Source organism: Arachis stenosperma, chromosome 6 (genome assembly GCF_014773155.1).
Source record: "Arachis stenosperma cultivar V10309 chromosome 6, arast.V10309.gnm1.PFL2, whole genome shotgun sequence".
Lineage (NCBI taxonomy): Eukaryota > Viridiplantae > Streptophyta > Magnoliopsida > Fabales > Fabaceae > Arachis > Arachis stenosperma.
The window spans coordinates 136,470,549-136,491,348 of NC_080382.1; the positions used below are offsets into that span (position 1 = coordinate 136,470,549).

The 20,800-nt window shown below is 34.7% G+C and overlaps 1 protein-coding gene across 1 annotated transcript; it reads left to right on the forward strand.

The window, feature by feature from the left end:
• The first annotated feature begins 12,420 nt into the window (after window positions 1-12,420).
• LOC130932422 (probable GTP-binding protein OBGM, mitochondrial) lies at window positions 12,421-16,371 on the forward strand. The gene is made up of 6 exons (XM_057861743.1): window positions 12,421-12,678; window positions 14,043-14,227; window positions 14,366-14,474; window positions 14,750-14,832; window positions 14,919-14,981; window positions 15,112-16,371. The coding sequence occupies exons 2-6, from the start codon at window positions 14,093-14,095 to the stop codon at window positions 16,249-16,251; spliced, it is 1,530 nt and encodes a 509-aa protein (XP_057717726.1). The 5' UTR covers window positions 12,421-12,678; window positions 14,043-14,092; the 3' UTR covers window positions 16,252-16,371.
• The last annotated feature ends 4,429 nt before the right edge of the window (window positions 16,372-20,800 follow it).

Here is a 20,800-nt window from a genome sequence, read left to right on the forward strand (position 1 = left end):
TTCCTTTGATAATTTGTGTGTGCCACACCATTATATGCTTTTTTAGCTTATTGTAATCTCAATCTTGCTTTGTGGCATAGAAGGCTTGGACATCCTTCTAACTCTATTGTAAAAAGTGTTCTCAAACAATGTAATATTCCTATTAATCAAAATTCAGTCACTAATTCCTTTGTCTGTGATCATTGTTGCATGGCGAAAATGCATGCTCTTTCCTTTCCCCTTTCTCAAACTGATACACTTCTCTTTTGCAACTTGTGTTTATTGACATTTAGGGTCCTCCTCCATCAGTTTTTAGATCCAGGTTTCATTATTATGTGAGTTTTGTTGATGCTTTTATATGCTATACTTGCTTATATTTGATGCAGTCCAAGTCTCAAGTTTTCTCTATTTTTCAGCAGTATAAAAGTATTGATGGAAAGTCAAACTGGCCACCCTCTCAAAGCCATTCAAACTGATAATGGCAAACAATTCCTTTCTAGCACATTTAGGACATTTTTACAAGATCAAGGTATTGTTCATCGCCTATCTTGTCCTTACACGCATGAACAATAAGAGTTGTTGAACGCAAACACAGACATGTGATTGAGATGGGTTTAACTCTCTTAGCTATTGTTTAATTGTCTCTTCTCTATTGGGAAGATGCTTTTTTTATAGCTGTTTTTCTCTTAAATCGGCTACCAACTAAAATCTTAGATTTTAAATCACCTTTTGAGAAGCTTCACAACATTAAACCCAACTATGACATGCTCAAGATTTTTGCTTGTGCATGCTACTCTAACACTAGACATTTCAACCATCATAAACTAGATTTTAGATCTCAACAATGCATCTTCCTTGGCTATGCTCCTCTATCCAAAGGCTTCAAATGTCTTACTCGTGAAGGAAAAATTCTAATTGTAAGAAAGTTATCTTTGATGAAAAACTATTTCCATCTTTCTTTTCATTTAATTCTTTTGCTACATCTGATTCTTCTTCTTTGTCTCATACAATTACCTCTGTGCCTCCTATACCTCTTGTTCCCAATTCTAATTCTAATTCCTTACCTATCACATACTCCACTTCTTCTATTTCTAATTCTACTCTTAATACTAATACACTTAACACATATGATGTTCTTTATTCTGCTTCCACTTCTCCGTCCACTTCTAATATTAATGTATTGAATTCACCCCAACTATCCATATTTAATTTTGTTCCTTCTACTTCCTCGGATCAGCATGCTACTCATGATTCTATAACTATATCTGGTCTTGAAATTCAGTTACCCAAGGCTCTCATTCTTACTTCTTCACCTACTCCTAAATCATCTAATACACATAGAATGGTTACTAGATCTAAATTTGGTGTTCTTAAACCAAAAGCTTTAGCTGCTGTCTCTAACATTGATCTCACTCAATATCCTTCCAAGACTCTTTTTGAGGCTTTATCCTCTACTCATTGGCACCAAGCCATGATTGAGGAATATGATGCTTTGATCAAGAATCATAGATGGCATCTCATTGACCTTCCTTCTAATTCTACTATTATTGGATGTGACGTGTACCCCGTAAACTCGAAAACAAGTTCAATATAAAAACTGACCAAATAATCCGAAGATAATAACACAGAACTCAACCACTTGATTACGGTTTCACACAAGTCAAACATCATCTCTAGTCTGTTATCAACAACAACGACACTCACTATACAACCGAAAAGATCGGAACAAATAAAAGGGAAGTTAACACTTCACTCGTCTATATAAACAAACTAGATAGCCCAGGAGAAGACATGTCACAAACACGTTTCATTTTACACTCATATTGTTTCTTTAATATCTCTTTCTGACTTGAGCGTCGGAGTGCTTTTTGCAGGTGCTCCCGTCGCTGTGTTTTGCATCACCGATGTGTTCCATCATTCTTCGCAGATGACAAATAGCTCTCCTCAGAGCTGAGCGATCATGGAAGGAGTTCCTATACCTTGGTCACGCTCGAACGGAACATTTGGCACTCACCGTAGGGCCCAGAAAGACATTTATCTGACCTTTGCCTAGCTTTCGTATTCTTTTTTTATTCTACAAGATTCCAAGCATGGCCGACAACGGAGTTTAACAACCCATGCAAGCCGAGCTCCTAGCCCAGATTGTTGAACTCCAGGAAGAGGTTCAGAGGAAAGCTGAGATATCCTCTACCGGAAACGGGGGAAAACATGAGGAAGGAAATTCTAAAGGCTCGGCTTAGGACAACAAAGACCTGCTAAGCATCAGTCCGCCAAAGAAAAAGCTGACTTTAGACAACCCTTTCTGCGAAGAGATTACCAAACTTCAGATGCTGAAAAACTTCGTGCTACCTACTGCCCTTGAGCCATACAAGGAAATTGGTGACCCCTGGGCTCGTGTTAAGAAATTTCAATCTATGATATTTTTTAATGGCGCTAACAATGAACCTGTGCTTTGCAGAGATTTTTCTACTTATCTTGATGGCGCTATATTACTTTGGTTTTCTAAATTGTCTGCAGGTTCGATCTCCTCATTTGAGGACCTGGCGAGTTCCTTCATCGATTACTTCGCAGCATCAAGAATATATGTACATGGATCAAACTACCTGGGTACAATCAGACAAGGACAGCACAAAAGTCTAAAGGACTACATAACTCGGCTTGTTGAAGCAACCATGGAAATTCCAGACTTAGATCCAGCAGTCCACTTACACGCCCTTAAGGTCGGCCTCATGTCGGGTAAGTTCTGAGAAACAATCGCGGTGACTAAACCAAAGACGCTGGAAGAGTTTCGAGAAAGGGTCGCAGGTCAAATGGAGATCGAAGAACTCCGAGAAGCACAGAAAGCGGACAGGCAACCCTCTAAGAGAAGAAGATAAGACTATAAGATCGTCGAGCAATAAGGAGCCAAGGAAACCATTCAAGCTAACCCCAAAATTTGATATCTATACTAGATTCAACACAAAGAGAGAAAAAATAATCAAGGAGATTCTCAATGCCAAAATAATAAAACCCCCTGCCCGAGCAGGGAGGTACCAGGACTAATGATTCGTGGACAAGACCAAACATTGTGCCTTCCACCAAAAGTACGAACACACAACAGACGAATGTATAATCGCCAAAGACTTATTAGAGAGATTAGCTCGACAAAGCCTCCTTGACAAATATGTCGAAGAAAGTAGAAGCAAGGAAAATGCTCGAGGTCGAGAAGAGCGTAAAGGAACCTCGGAAGAAAAGGATGACAACAGAAGCTACAACCCTAACCCACCAAAGGGGCTCATAAACTACATATCCGGAGGATTTGTTGGGGGAGGCGAGACAAATGCGGAACGCAAACAAAGCTACCGAGCAATGCTGGTGATCGAAGGAAAAATACCTCAAAGGAGCAAGGACACAACAGACCTAAAAATTACCTTCAGCCAGGCCGACATATCCTTGCTGGGCCCAAACCTAGACGACCCAATGGTGATTTCCATCCAAACAGGTGAACTATTAGTAAGAAAAGTCCTCTTAGACCCAGGTAGCAGTGCAGACGTCCTTTTTTACTCTACCTTCCAAAAAATAAAATTATCTAAAAAAGTCATACAACTCTCATGTGGAGAATTGGTACGATTCTCCAGAGAAAGAGTCCCAATAAAAGGCTATATATGGCTAAAACAATAATAGGGGACACCCATTATCACAGACCATGGATGTCCAGTACCTTATAGTGGACTGCCCAGTCCTTATAATATTATTCTCAGAAGACCTGCTCTAAATATATTCAGAGCAGCAGTGTCTACCTTACATTTATGTGTTAAGTTTCTGGCACAGGCCGGCGAGATAGTGACAGTCCACTCAGACTGCCAACAAGATCGGCATTGTTACAATGCAAGCCTAAAAGGAGCGAACACAAAAAGAAAACATCAACAAGAGGTCAAGGCTATACACAGCACAAATGAAGTATTGTCCCTAGCAAAGCTCGATCCTCGGGAAGATTCTTAAGAAAGACCTCAGCCAGCAGACAAACTCCAAAAAGTCCCCCTAACCTCAAAACCAGAACAATTTACATACATTGGTCGAGCTCTTGAAGGACATGAACAACTAAAACTTATAAAAGTGCTACAAGACAACGCCGATTTATTTGTCTGGACTCCGGCAGACATGCCAGGGATAGACCCAAACATCATTTGCCATAAACTCGCCATTGACAGAGCAATCCGACCTATAGCTCAAAAGAAAAGGAACCTCGGAGTAGAAAAGGCAAATGCAGCCTTGGAAGACATCAAGAAGCTCCTCAGCGCCGACTTCATAAAAGAAATCCGCTTCACCACGTGGCTCTCGAATGTGGTAATGGTAAGGAAAAACTCAGGTAAGTGGCGCATGTGCGTCGACTTTACAAACCTTAACAAGGCATGCCCAAAAGATGCCTATCTACTACCTTGTATTGACAAACTGGTAGATAATACCTCAGGATTCAAAATCTTAAGCTTCATGGACGCATACTCTGGTTATAACCAGATCCTTATGCATCTAGAAGACCAAAGCAAAACAGCTTTCATAACTGAACACGGGAATTTTTTTTTATAGAGTAATACCATTTGGCCTAAAGAATGCAGGTGCAACATATCAGCAACTAATGGATAAGGTGTTCCATCAACAAATAGGTCGGAATATAGAAATCTACGTGGACGACATGGTGGCCAAGACTACACCAAAAAGATCGCACTCCGATGACCTCGAAGAAATATTCAAGCAAATCTGAGCATATAATATGAGACTCAATCCAGAGAAATGTACTTTCGGGGTACAAGGAGAAAGTTCCTCGGCTTCATGCTGACCTCACGAGGAATCGAAGCAAACCCCAAAAAGTGTGAAGTAATACTTAAAATGGCAAGCCCGAAAACAATAAAGGAAGTACAGCAACTGGCAGGGAGAGTAGCCACTCTGTCACAATTTTTGCCCACAGTATCAAACCGATCATATCATTTCTTCTAGACAATCTCCAAGAATAAAAAATTCGAGTGGATAAAAGAATGTGAGACAGCATTCGCCGAACTTAAAGCCATCATGTCCTCGCCACCAGTACTACAAATTCCAGAAATCGGTAAACCTTTGTATTTATATTTATCTGTTTCTAATTATTCTGTAAGCTCGGTTCTTGTCACTGAGGTAGGGAAAGCACAAAAGCCAGTATACTTCGTCAGTAGAGTTATGCAACCAACAGAAAGAATGTATCCCAGAATAGAACAACTGGCCTTGGCACTAGTAACAACAGCAAGGCGGCTAAGACACTATTTCCAGAGTCACACAATAATCGTAAGGACGAACCAACCACTAAGGCAAATACTGACAAAATCGGAATTGGCAGGACGGATGACTAAGTGGTCTATCGAGCTTTCTGATTTCGACATTCAGTTCCAGTCAAGATCGGCTCTGAAATCACAGATCCTGGCAAACTTTGTTTCCGAACTTACATCTGATGAGAAGCACCACAAACAAACTTGGGAATTGCATGTAGATGGAGCATCAAACCGAGAAGGAAGCGGGGCCGGGGTAGTACTAAAGGAAGGAGAAACAATAATGGCCGAACAATCCCTTCAATTCCACTTCTCGACAAGCAATAACCAAGCCGAATACAAGGTGCTCATAGCAGGTATCAAGCTCGCCCTCAGCTTCCAAGTGCAAAGCATGATAGTGCATTGTGACTCCTTCCTAGTGGTTCAACAAATCAAAGGAGATTTTCAGGTAAAAGATCCTATGTTAGAGCAGTATTGACTCATAGCAAAGGATCTTATTTCAAAGTTTGATGAATTTACCATATCACATGTGCATAGAGAGAAGAACACTAGAGCGGATATATTATCAAACTCGCCGCTACTAGAGCAAGTACACACACATCAGCACTATCACAACTTACACTAGAAAAACCTAGCATCGAATCATTGTGCATAATGAACATCACTCATACAAATGACTGGAGAATACCTTTTCTTGAATATATTAATACAGGAATTATCCCCAAAAACGAGACTAATCCTCAGAATTTTAGGCGAAAAGCAAGTTTTTTTCCAACTATGGCAGGAGAACTATACAGACGAGGTTTCTCACACCCATTACTAAAATGCATCGGTAAAAACAAAGTAAACGAAGTCATGATCGAGGTCCACGAGGGCATATGTGGCAACCACATATGAGGACGAGCCCTGGCGGCTAAGATTATCCGAACAGGATATTACTGGCCAACCATGCAAAAGGACTGCATAGCAAAGGTTAAAACATGCGATAATTGTCAAAAGCATGCCGCCATCTCAATGAAACCCGCCGAAGTAATGCATAGTATGGAGGTAAGCTGGCCTTTCTACAGATGGGGGCTCGATATCCTCGGCCCATTCCCAATAGCACCAGGATAGGTAAAATTCCTCTTAGTCTCAATTGATTATTTTTCCAAACAAATAGAGGCACAACTACTAGCAAGAATAACAGCTGAAAAGGTACGCTCTTTCATATGGAAAAATATCATATGTAGATTCGGAATACCTAAACAGATAATATCAGATAATGGTAGGCAATTTACAGACAATAAACTTGCATCATTTTTGAAAAACTTTAACATACAACATCATTTTAGCTCGGTCGAGCACCCACAGACAAATGGACAGGCCGAAGCTGCTAACCGAATACTCTTGCAAGCAATGAGAAAAAAGCTCACTGATGCAAAAGGTGAATGGGCATATTTGATCCCAGAAATACTGTGGAATTATAACACGACAATACAAACTACCACAGGCGAGACCCTATTCAAACTAGTCTACAGAACAGAGGCGCTGATACCGATCGAGGTTGGCATCCCCACATTAAGGGCCGAACTATACAATCAAAATCACAATATCGGTACAAAGAAGGCCGAGCTAGATCTCGTGGAAGAAGACAAAGACGTCGCCGCTATCAAACAAAGAGCGATGAAATAACTAGTAGAAAGAAGACACAATAAAAAGGTAGTACCCAAAATATTTAGCGAAGGAGACCTAGTCCTCAGAAGAACAGACGAAGCAAGACGACCTCCATCACACGGCAAGCTCGCCGCAAATTGGGAAGGACCATTTCGGATTGCAAAAGTGCTCGGAATGGGGGCTTACCAACTACAAACACTACAAGGTGACTCATTATCAGGAAATTGGAATATCTCTTCACTAAAGTTGTATAGATCATAACCTGTACAATCCGCAGATGAAGGTACTCTTTTTCCCCCTTAGAGGTTTTTTCCCAAATAAGAGTTTTACTTAAGGAGGGTTTTAATGAGGCCGGATGCCTAATATGTCAAATCATAAAAGTCATACAATGTACCGATATATGAATGACCGATCTGTTACTTACTTTCTCTCTTCCCCTATTCTACTTTCAAATGCAAAAACATTAAACTAAGCATGCATAGCTATATATATTATCAAAATACTAAAATGTCAAACTGACCCAAACTTGGTCAGCGCAAACAAGAGTCACTTCAATCCGAAAAAGACAAACAAAACAAACTAACTACAGAAATACACATAAGTTAAAAAGGAGGAACGTTCTCATCGTTGTCCTCCACGGTTCCATCCATGACCAGCTTCCCGCCAATAACTATCTTGGTCACATCAAGCTGACCACAATCAAACTCGGGGGCTAACACAGCAATTTGACTGACAGCACGGTCAAACCCGGAGGAAAACATTTCCATCCCCTCTTCCTCCAACTCATGGACCCTAGAGGTCAGCTGCCCTTTAGATATATCACTTTCTTTCGTTTCGGCCTGCAATAGCCGAATCTGATCTCGTAAGCGGGTAACTTCCTCTTCAGACTCCTTCATCTTTGCCGTAACATTCACAATAACATCATCCTTCTCTTTGGACGACTTCTCCAGCTCGGCAACTTTCTCCTTATACGACCTCTCCAGGTCAGAAATCCTATCCACAGCCACTTGCTGTTCAGCACCAAGCAGTTCAGTCGTCCGGCCAACACACATCAATCGCGAAGCAATGATGTACGACCAAATACATGCACTATGTAAGCATAAGACATCAAACAAGACAAGCTACACACACACACACACACACACACACACACACACACACACACACACACACACATAATGCCGACCTGAATAAACTTTCCCATTTCCTCCATACCAATTCGGCAAGTCATGAGCATATCACCAGGATACTGAGAGACCCTATCAGAAAGCTCGGCAAAGAGAAACTGATCGCTCCACAATGAGTGAGGACTTGTAGTAGGGATGAAGCCATGAAGCATTTTCTGCTTGTCAAAGGCAGACTTACTACCACCAACAGCTTCCTTGTCGCCCTCAAAAATAACCTCCAGGGACTTCTCGGTGTCATCCCTTTTCCTCTTAAAAGAGGATGCCGGCTGAGCGGCAGACTAAGCAGCGTCCCCACCACCCTCCTTCAGAGTCCCAGAGCCACCAGCATCCTTCTCATTCTTCTTTTTCAAAAACGACTGAAATCGCGAAAGATCAAGAAGAGAAACTCGCCCACCTACAAACAGAAAGCAAAAAGTGAAGAAAATGAAAACATGATAGCAGAAACAACAACCAGCATTACCTATGTAAGCTTTCAAACCCTCATTGTCACGAGAATCATGAAAACGAAGAACTTTGGGAATGGATAAACACTCCCCATCAGCAAAACTCTCTATCAAAAGGTCTAAGAAATAGTCTTCCTCCTTGTTCCGCTCAGTAGCCTCGAGAATTTGGATCGGCTCCGAGCACCAATAAAGAGGGAACCTTTCCATAAGCTCGTCATCCAAATAGAAGGGATACTCGGTCTATACCGACCGCACTTTAACAAACATAAATTTAGAGTTTTTGAAAGAAGATTTATATAACAGGAAAAGGGAACGCCCAGAAAAACTACTCAAACATACCCATAACCCCTTTCGAATCCCTTTCGATTGAAACAATGAGAAAAACACAGACAGAAAGCAGGGAAAAGAAAGAAACTCCATCAAACATTGAAACGCACGAAGAAATGCCCAAGAGTTTGGATGCAACTACAAAGGCGCGCAGTTGAGTTGGGTCAGAACATCACACTCAAAATTTCTAAAAGAAAATGTTACTCGAAGTTCAGTAAGGCATGGGGTGTACATGTAGAAATACTGCCAATCCCCCCTCCTCTCGTAAACCCTATCCTCACCAGAACAGTGGAGAAGCTCAACAACTACGCCCGAACCCTCTTTGACAATTTTCAAACACTTAAGCTCACCCATTGACTCGATGTCCACATACGACGACGAACGCGTCCTAACATCATCATGTACCCAGTGATACAGGTTGTCTTTTTTCACTTCAACTACCTTCTGCTTTTCTTTCTCTTTCTCTTTTGCCATTTTAAAAACAGAAGCAAAAGTAACTTTAGGAAAAGAAACTAACCTTTAGAAGTCATGATTGGAGTCAACTGGTAAGAGGAATTTGAAACAGCAGAATGTCAATTCCAAAACAACGAACAAATATTATTGCCAGCCCACTAACTTAGTGGGTAACTTAATTGATAACTGCTTAAAGCATCAAAAACCCAAACGATAACGAGGCGTATTAATCGCAGAACATTTCACAAGGAAAAAAGTCTCTTGACCTTCTTTTGATCTCTCCCATATTTCTTTTTATTTCTTTCTTTTACTTAAACGCAACCTATGGAGGGCCAACATTGCAAAAAGAATCGACACATCACAAAACTAAACAAACCCACACGTGCGGTAAAGACATACACAAAGTCTAAGTATATTAAGCTTGCCTGTCATTCTTGAACAAAGCCAGACAAGCTTGGGGGCTATGACGTATACCCCGTAGACTCGGAAACAAGATCAATATCAAAACCGACCAAATAATCCGGAGATAATAACGCAGAACTCAACCACAACTTGATTACAGTTTCACACAAGTCAAACATCATCTCTAGTCCATTATCAACAACAATGGCACTCACTATCCAATCGAAAAGATCGGAACAAATAAAGGGAAGCTAACACTTCACTCGTCTATATAAACAAACCAGATAGCCCAGGAGAAGACATGTCACAAATACGTTTCATTTTACACTCATATTATTTCCTTAATATCTCTTTCTGACTTGAGCGTCGGAGTGCTTTTTGCAGGTGCTTCCACCACTGTGTTTCGTATCACCGAGGTGTTCCATCATTCTTTGTAGACGACAAATAGCTCTCCTCAAAGTCGAGCAGTTGTGGAAGGAGTTCTTATACCTCGGTCACGCTCGAACGGAACAGGCTGTAAATAGGTTTATACTGTTACAAGCGGTCCTAATAATAGTATCAAAAAATATAAAGCCCGCTTGGTGGCCAAAGGGTGTCATCAAGTTGAAGGGATCGATTTTAACCAAATTTATAGACCTGTGATTCGTCCTTCTACAATTCGGATTGTTCTCTCCCTTGCTGTTACATATGGTTGACTGCTTCACCAATTTGAATTTAACAACGCCTTCTTAAACGGTGATTTAACGAGAATGTTTTCATGTTACAACCTCCTGGCTTTGTGTCCAGCAACCCTTTATTAGTGTGCAAGCTTGATAAAGCTATTTATGGCCTCAAGCAAGCTCCAAGGGCTTGGTTTGCTAAATTCAATTATGCTCTCTTCACTTATGATTTTTCTAATACCAAAGCTAGAATCTCTTTGTTTGTTCGACATACTAAACATTCTACTACTTATTTACTCGTCTATGTGGATGATATTTTTATAACTGGCAATAACAAGACTGAAATTGATGCTCTAATCATTGACTTGAACTCTAAATTTTCTCTTAAAGACTTAGGTGGTTTGAATTATTTTCTTAGTTTAGAATTTAATATGCTTAGCACTGGTGAATTTCAGATTTCACAATTAAAATATATTCTTGATCTGTTAAGACGTGCAGGCCTCTCTAGTTCAAGCTGGTCCCCACCCCTATACTATCCTCTCTCAAGTTGATTTCTGACGGGTTTGAACCATATGAAAATCCAACTCTCTATAGGTCTCTTGTTGGAGGGTTGCAATATGCAACCTTAGCTCATTCAAAGATCTCCTCTGTGAATCGCGTTAGTCAGTTCATGAAAAATTCCATGCAATATCATTGGACAGTCTTGAAAAGGATCCTGTGTTATTTTTCAGGTGCGTATCATCATGGATTGTATTTTCAAAAGTCTACTGATCTTCGTGTTCTTGTCTTTGCGGATGCAGATTGAGCAAGTGACATTGAAAATGACAGGTCTAAAATTAGAGAGTTTTAAAAATTTTAGATTAGACACTTTAGTTTTTAACAATTTTTTTATTCTCAAATTTTGAGAATTTAAGGTGGACTGAAGATTATTTAAATACAATTTGGTTTGATTTGTATTAAGTTTTATAAGAAATTTACTTATATGACAATATTCTTTTATATTTGGGTTACATTTATAATTGGATGAAAATTCACGTGTAATTATTTTCATGTGAAGTTAATAGTTGAGAATAGTTAGATGATTTAACATATTTAAGACAATTGCATGTGAGTTTCTATTTTATAAAATATATTCTATTTTGTTAATAAGGTATTTTTTTTTAACCAACTTAGCTCAATAATCCGTTTAAGTAAGTGTTAGAGATTCGAATCATGCCTTATACATGTAGCAATCTATAGTCAGCAACAAGCCCTTAAATAAAATTTAGATCCGTGACAGATTAAATTTTTGTTTATCGGACTAAATTATACCGCAGAAAACCAAAAAATAAAATATTTTTTTATTTAAAAAAAATTGATTTTACAACAGTAGACATCACTTAAAAATGTCTCTTTACAGTTGCGAAGTGATTGGATATTTTTATTATAATATTAATGGCTACACTTAGGACTCATTTGAAAAACTTTAAAAGTTATTTTTTTAACTTTTAACTTATAAAAAGTAGTAGTATTAATGTCGATGTAATTTTTAAAATCAAATTATAGCTTTCTAAGAAATTATTTAAGTGCTCAGAAGTTAAAAAAAACTTCTCTCGTAATAAAAAAATTTTTATCATATTTTTTTTAAATAAATGCTTTTAGAACTTAAAAATCAAATACAAAATAAATTATTTATAAATTAATTTTAACATAAATATTTATTATTTAAACTATTTTAAAAAAAACTTAATTAAGTTATTTATTTAAATTTGGCCTTATTTTCTTTTGAAAGTTTAAAGACAACTATTTTTCTTTGTTTGATCATATTTTTATTGTTTGGATACACAGTATATGTGCATTCTAAGTTTAATTAGATGTAAATAATATAAAATATTTTATGCATAAAAATATAAAATATTTTATATCATCATTCAGTTAAATTTAAAAATTAATTTTAATATAAAATATTTTTTATTTATATATAATTATTTAATGTTAAGTAAAAAAATATTTTTTATATGATCGGATTGGACGGTTATCCATGACTGATTGTAACGTTTTACACGCACTCATTTTCACTCACCAAAGTGACCTACACTCATCTTTCACTGTCCCCCGTCACCACTCCTCCTCACTCTCAAATCTCGGAACCGCGCTCATTCACTCGTCGGAACGATTCGCTCACTCGTTCTCTGTCAGAACAACTCGCTCTCTCTTCTCATTGACGAAGAACGACAAGCTGGCGATGGCGATGGCGAACTGCCTGGAGAACTGAGATGGCAGTGATAGCGAGCTGAGACAGTAGCACCAAACAAAGATGGTGTGTATGGATTTTTTGGTTCTGTGAATTTTTTGGGGTTTTGGGTGTTCTTAATTTTCGGGGTTTACTAATTTTTTGAGTTTCTGGTTCTTGCTTCATTAGGGTTTGCTTTCTGATTTTGCATCTTGCTTTGTTAAGGTTTGTTGATTTTGCATTTTGCTTCTTTGTGATTTTGTTAAAACATTCTAAATTATTGTTTGCCTGTAGTTTAACTGCAATGGTCCTAAAAGAATCTACGATCTATAATAATCGCTTCATATTTGATTAAGTTCCTTGTGAACATTATGATTTCCGGTGCATCCTAGTTTCATTATGGAGAGAGGTGAAAGTCTATGTTATAAAACCATGCTGATCATACAAAACTGTTTGAGCTTCATGATAATGTGTTATTACACATTAGGAATATTAGGTCTCTTGATCAAGTATTTATAATAAATAAAACAATTTGGTTTTTGTAAAACATTAAATCTCACAAGCTATTTGATTTACTTGTAGATGAACAAACTATTATTATATTCTTTAAAATCAAAGTCTCATGAGATATTTTTGCTTGAAACTTTGAAAGTTACATTTATTTTATGATATAATTATTTTTTAGTTTATAATTTGATATCTTTATGTAATATTTTCTCTTGTATTGCCACCCTATTTTGTGCAAATTTGTAATACCTCATACCTCTACCCATGTAGCATAGTTTAGGGAGGATATCAGACATTTATGTCAAATATTGGACCCTGTTCACTCTAAAGAATATCCTTTTCCATGATCACTCTCTTAAAATATTATATTGGGGCTATTCACTCTGAAGAATGTCTCCCCCACAATCCCTCACTTTCAATATGTTTGATGTTTTATCCTTGATTCCTTGTTTACACTGATAGTTGGTGTCTCCAAAAATTGGATAATGTATGAATGGTATTGCTTGTGATAAACCATAGAAATGGATTTTATTAGGCTCTTATAGCTTTGTACAAAATGTTGTTGTATGGAAGTAGCTTTGATGTTGTATTATGTACTTAGTGTATCATATTATGCATTGCTTATAAATCTGTATAAATTTGCAATGCTGATGCACATAACTAAACTATTAAAGAAACTATAAAATCATATAATTATAAGTCACTAGCACCTGATCCAGTGAAGATGGCTCTTGGTAATATGATTTTCAAATTTTATTCTCATCAATCTGAAAACTTGTATTCATCTTTTAAACTGTACTATTAGATTCTTAATTAATGTTTTTCGGATATATTTTTGTTAACTTTTTAATATTGATAAAATTATAGTTATTAATTATAACATGGTTGATAGACTATATATAAATTATATGTTCAATCTTCTTTTTGCATTTTCCTTTTTGAAGGTTTGAAGCTTCAACCGAGTTTAAAGGACTAGCTTGGTTCTACTTCAAAAATGATGGTCTTTCAAGCAAGATCTATACGACATGTAGAAGCCGTTCGACATACGTGTGGATCTAGATGGTCCTTTACACTTTATTCTCATTACTCAGATACACCTCACAAGAAGTCCAAGCTTGCTCCTTTACAGGTTGAATCTCCAATTTATTATTACTATTACTACTAATAATCTCTACTGGCTTAATCCATAAAAAATTAGAGATGTTGATTGTGATATATTTTCTGTTTCTATGCACTGTGTTGGGCTTTGTCCATTTTGGTCTTGTAGGAAAGAAAAATGATAGACAGGGTCAAGATATTTGCGAAAGGCGGAGATGGTGGGCATGGTTGCTCCAGCTTTCGCCGTAGCCGACATGATCGCTTGGGCAGACCTGATGGTGCATTCCCTTTTCTCTTTTTGAAGTCTTAATGTGTAATTGTGTATCTTGGTGATTTCTTTCAAAATACAATGATATTTCCAATTATAGTTTCTATATATGCTTTTTAAGAAAAACATAAACACTACACAGCAGTTGTCATCTATTTATTAAATAGACTACTGTGTAGTAAAACTTGTGTTATCCATGATACTATCAAATTTTTTGGTAGGAAATCTGGATAGAGTACAATGAAACAGATAAGAATGATACTTTGATGTCTGCGTTCAATTAAGGTGGCAATGGTGGCAGAGGTGGAGATGTGATTTTGGAATGCTCTCCTAGAGTTTGGGACTTCAGTGGTTTACAACGTCACCTTGTATGCACTTATTCTTCTAAGATATTTCTCCATAATGATGAAATTTCTTGTATGAAAAGTTAATGGCAGTATTGGTCTCCCTGTAGATAGCTGAGAAAGGAGGACAAGGAACATCGAAGAATAAGATAGGAACAAGGGGTGCAGATAAGGTAATTGGTCTTATCTGTAAAATCTGTTCTCTATGCATGTAACATGTTTCAGAATTTCATTTCCTTTGTTTGACCATCTGTGTGCAATACACAACTCTGATTCCATTCCAAAATCATGTTCTTTTAGTAGGTTGTCCATGTCCCAGTTGGTACTGTACTGCATCTTGTTAGCGGTGATAGTCCTGCTATGGTCAAAATTCAACCCTCAGCCGATGTTGATCCTTGGGAAATTCCTGGTGCACTTGTTGGTGATCTTTCTGACCCTAGCAACGATGATTTAATATCCACTGTTTCTGGTGCGGAAAGAGTCAATGAAATACATGGTAGCTTATCAGAAGCTGTTGAAACAAATGCTCAGAAATCTGTAAAATCAAGACAAGTTGCACCAACAGATGAATTTTCTCAGCTTTCAACTGCTAGCGGAACTTCCGAATCTGATGCAGAGGATATAGGAGAAAAACGAGACATGCTATATAATGTTGCTGAAGTAACAGAAGAAGGTCAACAAATTGTCATTGCTCGTGGAGGAGAGGGTGGTCTGGGCAATGCATCTACTTTCAAAGATTCAAGGAAGACTTCAACTGCAATGACAGGGTCATGTCAAGACATATCTAATGCCGAGGATCATGACGGCGGTCACTCCTCTCCGAGAGCCGGCTTGCCTGGTTCCGAGACTGTTCTTGTATTAGAGCTCAAGAGCATTGCTGATGTTAGCTTTGTAGGAATGCCAAATGCTGGAAAAAGCACTCTGCTTGGAGCTATATCAAGGGCTAAGCCTAGTGTTGGTTCCTATGCTTTCACCACTCTTAGGCCTAATTTGGGAAACCTGAACTTTGATGATTTATCAATAACTGTGGCTGATATTCCTGGTCTTATAAAGGGTGCACACCAAAACCGTGGACTCGGACATGCATTTCTACGCCACATAGAACGTACGAAGGTTCTGGCGTATGTGCTTGACTTGGCTGCTGCTTTAAATGGAAGGAAGGGAATTCCACCATGGGAACAGCTGAGAGACCTGATTCTTGAGCTTGAGTACCATCAGGAAGGTTTATCAAAAAGACCATCGTTGATTGTGGCAAATAAGATTGATGAGGAAGGTGCAGACCAAGTATACGATGAGTTAAAGAGAAGGGTCCATGATGTTCCTATCTTTCCGGTGTGTGCTGTTTTGGAGGAAGGGATACCAGAGCTTAAAGCTGGCCTCAAAATGCTTGTCAATGGTGAAATGTCATGTGGTCTTTGCTTAGATCAAATTTTGCTTGCTTAGATTGATACTCAACTCAAAGTCTAGGGTTTAGGGTGTAAACCAAGATAAACTCTAAAAAGCAATAATCATTATCTAATCAAACCATTTGATATGTCCAATTTTTTTAATGAAATATTTGTTGCTTTCCTCTAATGCAAGTAATAGTAATAATAATAAAACAAAAATTAGACACCGTAGTTCCTCAAGAATCTAACAAGTCAACAATAGAGAATAAATATTACACACCGTAGTTTAAGGCCGTTTAATTTAATCTAACAAGTCAACCACAGAAAACACGTGATTAAAATTTAAGGCGGTTTAATCTTACATTCAGCGGACCCACTCACCCACTAAGTATATTAATAATATTGTGTTGGTTGATTGACTTCTAAAGACCAAAGTTGTTTCTTATACATTGAAAATAAAGTCTCTTTTTGTATGTAAAATTTTAGAAAAAATTTAATATTTCTGTTTTAATGTTTTAGTTTTATGCTTAATATTTTAAATGTTTTAATTACATCTTTGGAGGTTGATGTAAAGTTGCTTATGTGACGATTCTACCATGCCATGTTTGCTGAAATCTATTTCAAAAAATTAGTTAATTAATTTAAAATAATATTCAATATTTAATTTGAGTTGAGATCCCTTTTTTGCAACATGTGTGTAACGTTAGATCCGCCTCTCAAAAAAGTTATATAAGTATATATTTTTTTATAATATTTTTTGGGTAAAAAACCATATTAAGCCAAATGAGTCAAAAAATAACGTAAATACGCCAAAGTAAAAATCGTTTCAGCAATAAGCCAGAAGCTATTTTTATATAATTCGAACCAGCTTGGTTCGAACTCCATTTCTACATAATTCGAACCAGCTTGGTTCGAATTATATACAAACACATACACACACATAATTCGAACCAGCTTGGTTCGAATTACACATAATTCGAACCAGCTTGGTTCGAATTACACACAAACACACGCACACACTAATTCGAACCAGCTTGGTTCGAATTACACACAGTAATTCATGGTATAATTCGAATTATGCTGTTAAAAAATTAATAATTCATTAAAAAAATTTATTAAAAAATTTATTAAAAAAATTAATAATTAAAAAATTAAAAAATATATATTTTTATTTCATACGTTAAAAAAAAGTTAACAAAATATTTAATTACGAGACTTCTTTAAAATATTAATGAGCTATCAATTTGAATTCCATACAATACTTTTCTGTCCATTTTTAATAGTTCATGAATATTTTTTAATAAATTTTTTTAAATTATACTACAAAAAATATTTTATCCTATGCAAAACAATTTAAAAAAAATGGCTTAAAAATGTTAGGAGTACTATAAAAATTTGTAATGTTATAATAACTTAGGTAAATACATGCATGTACTCAAATTTTAAATAAAATACTCTACATAGTCAATAATAATTTAAAAATGAAAGAAAATATTTTATTCCATACAAAATAATTAAAAAATATATTTTATTCTATAACAAATAATTTTAAAAAATGGCTTAAAAGATGTTATGAGTACTATAAAAGTTTGTAATATTCTAGTGATTTAGGTAAATACATGATAAAAATATTTTTTCTTTAATTTCTAAATTATTAGTGACTATGTGGAGTATTTCTTTAATGTCCTAAGTCATTAGGACATTACAAATTTTTATAGTACTTCTAACAGCTTTTAAGCCATTTTTTAAATTATTTTGCATAAAATAAAATATTTTTTTGTGGTATAATTTAAATAAATTTATTAAAAATATTCATGATAATTTTTTAATAAAATTATTTAAATTATATGGTGAGATATTACATGATTCGAATTACGCATAGGGAAGTTCGAATTACTCTGATTCAAATTATATGGTGACCAATTCGAATTCTATACAATACTCTTCTGCCCATTCTTGATAGTTCATAAATATTTTTTAATAAATTTTTTTAAATTATACCACAAAAAAATATTTTATTCTATGCAAAATAATTTAAAAAATGGCTTAAAAGCTGTTAGAAGTACTATAAAAATTTGTAATGTCCTAATGACTTAGGACATTAAAGAAATACTCCACATAGTCACTAATAATTTAGAAATTAAAGAAAAAATATTTTTATCATGTATTTACCTAAATCACTAGAATATTACAAACTTTTATAGTACTCATAACATCTTTTAAGCCATTTTTTAAAATTATTTGTTATAGAATAAAATATATTTTTTAATTATTTTGTATGGAATAAAATATTTTCTTTCATTTTTAAATTATTATTGACTATGTAGAGTATTTTATTTAAAATTTGAGTACATGCATGTATTTACCTAAGTTATTATAACATTACAAATTTTTATAGTACTCCTAACATTTTTAAGCCATTTTTTTTAAATTGTTTTGCATAGGATAAAATATTTTTTGTAGTATAATTTAAAAAAATTTATTAAAAAATATTCATGAACTATTAAAAATGGACAGAAAAGTATTGTATGGAATTCAAATTGATAGCTCATTAATATTTTAAAGAAGTCTCGTAATTAAATATTTTGTTAACTGTTTTTTAACGTATGAAATAAAAATATATATTTTTTAATTTTTTAATTATTAATTTTTTTAATAAATTTTTTAATAAATTTTTTTAATAAATTATTAATTTTTTAACAGCATAATTCGAATTATACCATGAATTACTGTGTGTAATTCGAACCAAGCTGGTTCGAATTAGTGTGTGCATGTGTTTGTGTGTAATTCGAACCAAGCTGGTTCGAATTATGTGTAATTCGAACCAAGCTGGTTCGAATTATGTGTGTATGTGTTTGTATATAATTCGAACCAAGCTGGTTCGAATTATGTAGAAATGGAGTTCGAACCAAGCTGGTTCGAATTATATAAAAATAGCTTCTGGCTTATTGCTGAAACGATTTTTGCTTTGGCGTATTTACGTTATTTTTTGACTCATTTGGCTTAATATGGTTTTTTACCCAAATTTTTTAATTTGAGTTGAGATCACTTTTTACAATATTTAATTTTTTTATAATTTTTTTGCAATATTTAAAAATTATAATTACCGCTCTTAAATTTAGTAGGTTTAAAGTATTTATTATTTATTGAAGAACTTTATGCATTAGAATTTTTTAATAATTTGTTGTTCATTTGCAGTTGATTTTGATATATTCTTAAATATATAAAAATTTGTTGGTGGATTTAGGTATTACTAAATTATTTATGGTCATATTCAATATATATGTCTGATTTATTAAAAAAATAGATTACTAAAATCGGTTAATAACTATTTTAGAGTTAACACAAAAGAAAAAACAAACAATGCATAACTTATTACTTTTTTATTAGTCAAATTATTGTAATTCAAATTAATTTTAACAAAATAACTTAAAATTATAATTTCAATTTTATTACGTGCATGATACGGGTAATTACACTTATTTTTTTTTATTATATATTTGTATAAATTTATAAAAGAAGAATGACATGTCAATGACAATATATATTTCTAAATACAACAATAACAGCAACAACAAAGTCTTGTCTCACTACAATATATATTTTTAAATATTTATTCTTAATATATAAAAGTAGATGGATAAATTTACCCACATTATTTTTAAGATATCTTTCTCTTCCTACTAATGTCATGTCAGCAACATTGCTTTCTTGGCAAAATTTTATAATCAACCACTCAATTTTTGTTAAATCAACTATTATTTCTAAATTAGCAAAAAAATAAAATATACAAAAAAATATACAATTAAAGTATATGCAAATTAGGCTACAAAATTACCAATTACAATCATTATAAATTAATAGTGCTTAACCAAATTTGTAGCATATAAGAATCCATATTCCTACGTTTATTATATTTTACCGTTATAAACAATACAATAAATTTATAACCCCAATAATTAATTTATTTATTTATATAAATAACTCATTAAATGTAATAAACATCTATATTACAAATATCATAATAATCTATTAATCAGAATAAATTACACATTACAAATATTCAAATTTCATACTATTTGAACTACTTATATAAGTCTCTTATCACTATTTTTTCAAATAACATCAAATTTAACACAAAAAATTTGTTTTCGCACTACACAGCATCTCAAACTTACTCAATAGAGCATCATTCTTTGGACAATATCACCAAACAAACACACAATTGGTTTATCAAAGTTCCCATGATTCATTTATGGAAAACATTAACACCCACAAATGAAGAAGAGTCTCATTACTTAGGAATGATTATATTAGATGAAAAGGTATAAAACAAACATATTTATTGTATTTTTAAATTGGATTTACAAAAAAATATTTTAATTATTTTTGCTTTTTATATTATTTTATAATACTTTATATATAATTGTATTTTAATATCGTTAAAATTATACTTCTTTCAACATGCTATTCATTGTTTCTTTTCTAATAACTTAAAAAAAATAAATATAGTCAATTTTTTTAACTAATTATTAACTATAATTTACTCATGTAATTGTGAAGAGAAATTTATGAACAAATTCAAACATTTGTTATAAGAAGAA

Coding starts and splice junctions, on each gene's coding strand:
- LOC130932422 (XM_057861743.1), top strand. CDS start 14,093: ATGATGGTCTTTCAAGCAAGATCTATACGACATGTAGAAGCCGTTCGA. Junction 14,228..14,365: donor CCAAGCTTGCTCCTTTACAG/GTTGAATCTCCA, acceptor TTGGTCTTGTAG/GAAAGAAAAATGATAGACAG. Junction 14,475..14,749: donor TCGCTTGGGCAGACCTGATG/GTGCATTCCCTT, acceptor CGTTCAATTAAG/GTGGCAATGGTGGCAGAGGT.